The 7,072-nt window shown below is 42.8% G+C and overlaps 1 protein-coding gene across 4 annotated transcripts in view; it reads right to left on the bottom strand.

Annotated features, from left to right (window-relative positions):
- NADK2 (NAD kinase 2, mitochondrial) overlaps nucleotides 1-7,072 on the bottom strand; it is a 53,063-nt gene that overhangs the window by 17,235 nt on the left and 28,756 nt on the right. For all 4 annotated transcript variants that reach the window (XR_002097459.1, XM_019517962.1, XM_019517963.1 and 1 more), the window contains exons 5-8: nucleotides 5,108-5,186; nucleotides 2,258-2,401; nucleotides 765-820; nucleotides 625-678 (exon numbers count right to left, since the gene is read on the bottom strand). Coding sequence is in view for 3 of the 4 variants with exons in the window: in XM_019517962.1 (XP_019373507.1) it covers nucleotides 625-678; nucleotides 765-820; nucleotides 2,258-2,401; nucleotides 5,108-5,186 (333 nt within the window). In the remaining variant the exon portion in view is untranslated. The remainder of the gene's footprint in view (nucleotides 1-624; nucleotides 679-764; nucleotides 821-2,257; nucleotides 2,402-5,107; nucleotides 5,187-7,072) is intronic.

Below are 7,072 nucleotides of genomic sequence, written 5' to 3'. Positions count from 1 at the left end.
CTCCGCGTGCTCAGTGGTGGACCTGGAAGAGGACCAGAAGTATTCCCCCTGTGCCCTGCTGGCTAGGTGATCAGCTGCGGGGGGACTCTGGGTGCCACCCCAGACCCAGGAAGCACCAGTCGCCAAATTCGTGGAACGCTCCATCCGCCCCACCATCTCAACATTCACGAGCTACCTGGTATCTTGAGGTACGTAGAAAAGACATTTAAAGCTGTGTCTACGTCCGAAATGCTGAATCTCTCCAAACTGAATTGAAGGCTTCCGATCCGATTCAATTCGGAGACATTAATGGGTCTCCCAATTCAGAGATTAGGCCACTGAATCGGGCTGAATCAAATTAGCAACCGAAGTTTCACACAGCCCTACCAGGTTCTGCTGTATTAGCTCCAAGTTGTAAAGCTCTGAAATGCCTATGACTACTACCCAAAGGATAACAAGTCCTGGATTTCAGATTATCCAAAACAGTGTATTTAATTAAAATGGGCTTAGCCAGTGTTCTTCAGGAAAAGAACACTCCTCTGCACTACTATGAAACATAAAAGTACAGAGTATCAGATTACAACCAATTCGTATTATTCAACGTTGTTATAAAAGACTACTAGAAAAATCTCTCTTTTCACTCACCTTTTTGTATAAATTCCCTGTTCAATGGAAGATTCAAACTCCCATGTTTTTTAACTGTTGAACCAGAGAAAGAGTTCCCAGTTAGACACATATCTTCAGATAAAACTAGCCTGTAATGCTATATCATACTACCCACTCACCAGTTTTAAGGATCTCTTCAACAGCTTGGTTTGCTACCTTGTTAATATTATAGGACCTAAACAGAGAAGTGAGAATACTGTATGATAAACAAAACATCCCAAGAAAAAAAATTTTGCATAGATTCAAAATGGAATCAAGGCTGAGGGTACAAATTAACCTTCCCAGAAAATGCCTTAAAAACAAGTGTGCAAAGCTACTTTGGGATTGAAAAAAAAAAATCACCTCGTTTGAAAAGCCTAATAATCCACAACTGAAGTGAAGTCACCCAGATGGTCTTGATTCTGCCTTTGTTACCACATGCAGACCCACCTCGCAAGTGTTGATCCTAATTATTATGAAGTCCAAATGAAAATTCACCTCTATACCTGCAAGTTATACATAAATTGGACCTTTATCTCTGCTGTGCTCTTTCTCCCTCCATTTCCTCTCTTACAGTTACTTATTGGACCCAACAGTCACCTAAAAAAGAAGACTTCTTTATTCTGATAGTGCAAAGACTTTATTAGAGTGGCCTTGAATTTATACTTGAATAGCTTTAAAATTCCTTGGGTATCCAAATATCCTACTCAGCTTCTCAAGCTCATATTTTTTCTCAAGTCAGAATTGCACTTATAATGCTGATAATGTTAAGTATTGTAAAAGGTGTCCACTAAAATATGAGGTAGTACAAACCTACACAGTATTTCCCCCCACAAATATGCAGAAGCCCTTATATGACCTGCCCCATTAATCTTAAATGGGTTTTTAAGTTTGCTACAATCATTGTTAAGTGACTACTTCACCACAACAGTTTCCCTTTTAAGTTACCAATCCTCTGGTTTCATCCCCAATAGCTTCTATAGTAAAGTTAATCAGTTTTAATACCAAATTCTGCAGCAAAATAAAAGACTGAAACATAAGTAATATAAATTGAAATAAATATTAGAACATACCTAAACATTTCATTTATATATTTCAGCAAACTCTTAAGTTCATCTGAGTTTGTCACAGAATTTAAAGCCTTGCTAGACACACTATCAAACAAACAGAGCAGCTTGTCTAAATACAAGATGCTCAGCCATAGTCCATGTAGTTCTTTAAGACTTTAGGAAAATACAAGTTATACTTAGTTCTGCCTTCATGCAGAAGTTGCTCTGGTTTTAAGTTACATTAAAACTCATACAATATATTAAACCAGAGTAAATTTTGTGCAGACAAATCTTATTAATTTTAAATGGGAGTCCTACACCAAAAAAAAGACGACACCTTTTTAATTGGGAAGAGCGAAGAGGGGAGGCAGGCAATAGTATGAGGCAAGGTCCTTGAGCATACATTGGACATGCAGATTTTTTTAAAATTCTTCATCAGAGAGAAGGCTCATGCTCTGGCAATTCACAAACAACCCAAAAGCAGCAGGATTATTAGCTGTATCAATCAAGTACAAAGAAGAATAGTTTTTAAAACTTCAGATCATGTGTTTCAAAATCCCTACTTCACTATCAAAAAAACTTACCAAGCTTTTGATCCAGTTCCAGTGCAGACATTGAGCCCTGAACTCTTCTGTTTTTCCCATGGACCATCATCAACAGATATCTCATAGTAGGAGGCCCTATGAAGCGAGAATTTAAAACTGGGTTTGCAGGACTTATAGTTCACCCTGAATAAGACAGAACACACAGCCTTATCAGGCATGTAAAAATTTAGAAGGGCCAAATTCAAATATGGATAACTTCACTACAGATTTTTGTACAGTATATTTCTGATCTGTAGGCATGTTAAGAGATTGTGGCTACATTGGATTTGTGCAAAAGAAATTGCCACGAGAGAGCAATCTACATTGTTAGGATAAAAATACTTTCAACATTATGTTTTAACTGTAAGAAATCAGAGTAAACTCTTTTAGAAGCCTGACAGAATTGTCCAGTTCACACAATGTCGAGTTTGAATTCGAGGTTCAACTACAACAGTTTCCATCTGGTGTTTTAACTTAGGATTTTTCCTCATTTCAACATGACAGCTTTTCTGCTGATGCCTTTTATATTGTATTCTGTGCAAGGGACTTTGTAGTTCATATACGGTGACAATTCTGAGCAGAGCAGGGTTGGCTGCATTTTCAGAAATGGAATTATATATATATATATTACCTGCTTTGCATCGCTGTTGAATAATGGCATAAACTGTACTTATGTTGATTATTGGTCTCTTAAAATTGCATCAGGAAACATTAGGTGGTGGGCATTTCTTTATCAGTAAGTAATAGCAGTGCTTCAAGTTGAAATCTTGATTACTTCAATAGCTACAAATCCAGCTGGTTTCTTCACAAATAGCTTGGCTGAGTTGTGATTAGCAGGGTTTGCTCATCAATACAAGTTCCTCCCAAACAGTGAATGTGGTACTCTCTTCTTAGGTGTAAATCTTGGGAAGGGGCCAGGTTTCAGTGCAATTTTATTCATACCTTGGTATATCCTTTTGTCTATTTTATGTCTAGGAAACTATTTCCAAGGCTCAAACTTCCACGAAACATATATAGGCTAGAATTTCTGAAATGAAGTAGTACTGGTTGCAAAGTCTGAGTTCCGGATGATGCATTTTGCACCAGAACATGCATTATTCTTAGAAGTGTTGACTGAACAGGCTGCTTTAAAAGTGATGAAGTTGGTCTGAATAGATTGGGAGGAATAGTCCTCTTGGACATTGGTCTTAATGGTTTACTTTGTGTGTTTGAACCTAGAGCTCTGTATGGGCTGATTTTTAAAAGAGCTCAACACAAAAGAACGGAACTAACTGAAAACATGTGAAACAGGGCATAAATAAAATGGACTAATCTGTCAAAGCAATAGGACTTGCACCCTCTGGGAACAAGTTTGTGATAGAGACAGCTATTCTCATACCCTTACTCATTTTCTTTACTGACCCACTGAAAAAGATCCTGAAGGGATCTCTAAGGGTTCTGCCTACTAGATTTTCTCCTGGGCCAAATGTTAAACAAGCACTCGTATATTTTTCTCTCAGAGGTTATAAAATACCTGTCCCTCTACTATCAGTAATTTAGATTTCAAAGCACTGCATACATATCAGTATAATTGATAACAGTGTCACAGTATATTATACAGAAGACTGTCAACTCACTCATTCTTTGCTATAAGAATCCTTGCTCCAGGACATGTTCCTAAAGGTAGAGTGTCTAACAGTGCTTGTGGAATAAAATGGAACAAAAGAGCATAATGCTATAATATATATATCCAATGCTCAAAAGTAACTGGAGAAGATGGAGGAGTATTGGCATATGCCCATGAGTGACTGTATGTTTCAAGACTGAACAGAGAATGCGACAGAGAAACTTAGCATCTTGGGTAGAAGTATGCCTGAACTTGTAGAAAGCAAAAAGGTACATCATGCTTTGAGACTAGTTCCTTCTGCCAGTCTGAGGTTGCAGTCCAGATGGAAGATTAAGCACTCATGGAACATTTATATGTTTCCAGCAGCACCCACAATGTCCCAGGCACTGTACAAACACAAGAAGAAGTTACACTCTAAAGGTAAAAACAGAGAGAGGAAGTAAGGGGAATGGGACATAACATACAAATAAAAGTGGTAACTGGCCAGGTCCTGATTTATGATTATGTTTTAATTGCACTCCCACAAGCGCGCACACAATTTTGCCCATATCACCCAGCCTTGCCATGAAAAGTTGATTGGTATCACAGACAGATGTTTAGGAGTACAAAAAGGATCGCCTCAGTGGCATCTTAGGAAAAGTAGTTCCAAGATTTGATATAGATGGGTTACGTAAAAGAGAGTAAAGTGTCAGACATTCTCTAACGGACAGGGGAGACCATCTCTGATGGAGACAGAGGAAAGAAAGATAAATCATCAGGAGTTCAGTTTTGGCCATCTCAAACTTATGGCAAGACATTCAGAAGGCAATGCAGGACTGGACACATGTTAGGAACAGACAGGTAGATCAGCAAGCCATAAACAGCAGCTCAAGCCATATGAGTCTATTACACCACCCAACGCAAGGGTGTAAAGCTAGGGAGGGATAGAGGATGAAGTCGTGTGCGCACCCCTCAGGCACAGGGAGAAGAACAGATGCCAAAAAAGTAGCCAGAGAAATAGAAGAAATCAAGATTAAATTCATGTCACTCAACCGTCTGTCTGATCAGATCTTGGTAAATACATACTTGGTACACGAGAAACCTGATCACTATGAAATATTCATGGACTAAAGAGAAATGTGACAGCAAAAGCGTATCAATACTGATTACTTGTGAAATCTTCAAAAAAGTATACTTCAATTTTTTTATTTATTTTTTTTTAAGTGCCAGTTTGTGTAGCTTAATCATGCACAAATTCAACATACCTGGATGACAGAGATTCTCCAATGAATACTTCATTCAGTGCTCTCACAGGCAAAAGATGTGGCCCAGAAATCTCTGCTCCTGCAGATAATTAACAAATTATAGCTGCTAAAACATTAGTTCTATGGATGAATACATCTCTAAAAACTGAATTTTCAAAATTATTAGTTAGTCATAACAATCAAAAGTAACCATCTTCATTCAGCTACATATATTTGCATTCTTAAACTTTTGCTCTTGGTTATTTGATTTTCTTAAAATTGTGGCCTAGGCTTTCAGGTTTGTCCACTATCCAAACATGTCTCTTGGACAGTGTGAAAAAACACAATTTGAGCATTTGAACTTGAGCTGAGTGAAAATGTGATGCTAAACTTTTTTGAGCAGCCCATCATGGTGAAATTTGTGCTTGAGCAGACCAGTATAGCTCTGCCCATGAAGACAGAGCTATAAGTATTCACAATCATTATCCATACAGCCCACTTTCCTGGCATTAACAGTAATGATCAGGCATCCGGGTTTTCCATTTCCCATGGGAAAATGGAGAAAAATAAGGATTTCCCCTTTTACCAGAGGAAAACGTGGATTTTTTTTGTTTTAAAACAAAGAAACCTGCAGATTGTGCTTTTGCAAAGAGCTCTCTGCTGTCTGGCAGAGTTCCAGCCTGCAAGGGGCTGGCAGTCAGGCAGGGCGCACCAGGTCCTCACATCACTAGGCAGTCCAGAGAGTGGGCCTTGGGCTGGAATATGCGGCCACAAGGCCCTGGTGGGGAGCAGAATGAGGCTACAGGAGGCTTGTCCAGGGGCAAGGAGGGTGGGGCCAGCTCCCCACCGCTGTGAGCATTCCTGGGGTAACAGGGGGACCTGTGCCCTCCCAGACCTATGCTCAGGATGGGGATGGGGGTGGGGGTGGGCTGGCCGCTGCAGGCTTGGGCTCCTTTCCCTGCTGCCTTCCCCCGGGACCTCCACAGCCCAGTGGGCAAGACCTAGCACTGTAGGGCAGAGCAGGGCCTCCGCAAGAAAGCTCTTTGCCCCTGCAAGCTGTGTTGCCCTGCCAATGTGTCTCCTGCCCACACAGTAGCAGCATGAGGTTGTGCCCCTTGCTGCTGCTGCACAGACAGGGGATGCTTCGCCATGGCAGCATGGAACTTGGACAAGCCTGCACTACAACATACGGCCCACCATGTGGCCCGCCAGGCATTTCCTGAGGCCTGCGGTGCTGCGACGGGAAATGAAAGTAAACACTGTTTATTTTCATTCCCACCCCTTGTCCCTCCCCCAGCCCCTCAGCAGCTTCCTAATGGCTGCTGAAGGGCTGGGGAAGGGACAAGGTTCCCACACACTGCATCAGCCTGACATTGCCGACGCGATGCATGTGGGAAAAGGAGTAGCCATGTGCCTCTCAGGACAGGACGAGCCCAGCTGAAGCAGCAGGGGCTCAGCTGCACTTTCCCCCTACCTGCGCCAGTCAGTCCCAAGAGGCACACGGCTCCACTGCATGCCACTTTTCCTGGCCGGTGCCGACCCAGCTGGGTCCGTCCCATCCAGAGCAGCATGCAGCTGAAGCTGGCTTCCCACATGCTGCTGAGGACAGGAGGAGGCCGGCCAGGCCAGCACCAGCCAGCAGAAGCGGCGGCAGAGCCGTGTGCCGCTCGAGACAGGACAAGCCCAGCCAGAACAGCAGGGGCTCAGCTGCATTTTCCCCCTGCCTGCACCAGTCAGTCCCGAGCGGCACACGGCTCCACCGCCACTTCTGCTGGCTGGTACTAGCCTGGCTGGCCTCCTCCCATCCCCAGCAGCACGTGGGAAGCCAGGGGGGGTGGGGGGCAGCAGCACCTTGGCAGGCATTGTCCTGGCATGACTCTAACCCTAACCCACTGGGAGTATGCACAGCAGCGAGGAGCTGTACCCGCCTCCTGCAGGTGACAGCCGGGGCTCAGGCACCACTGTGGGGGGAGGGGGCTGTGGACC

Source organism: Gavialis gangeticus, unplaced genomic scaffold, assembly GCF_001723915.1.
Source record: "Gavialis gangeticus isolate Ggan-Ray unplaced genomic scaffold, GavGan_comp1, whole genome shotgun sequence".
NCBI classification, from domain to species: Eukaryota; Metazoa; Chordata; order Crocodylia; family Gavialidae; genus Gavialis; species Gavialis gangeticus.
This window is presented reverse-complemented; position numbering and strand designations above follow the sequence as displayed.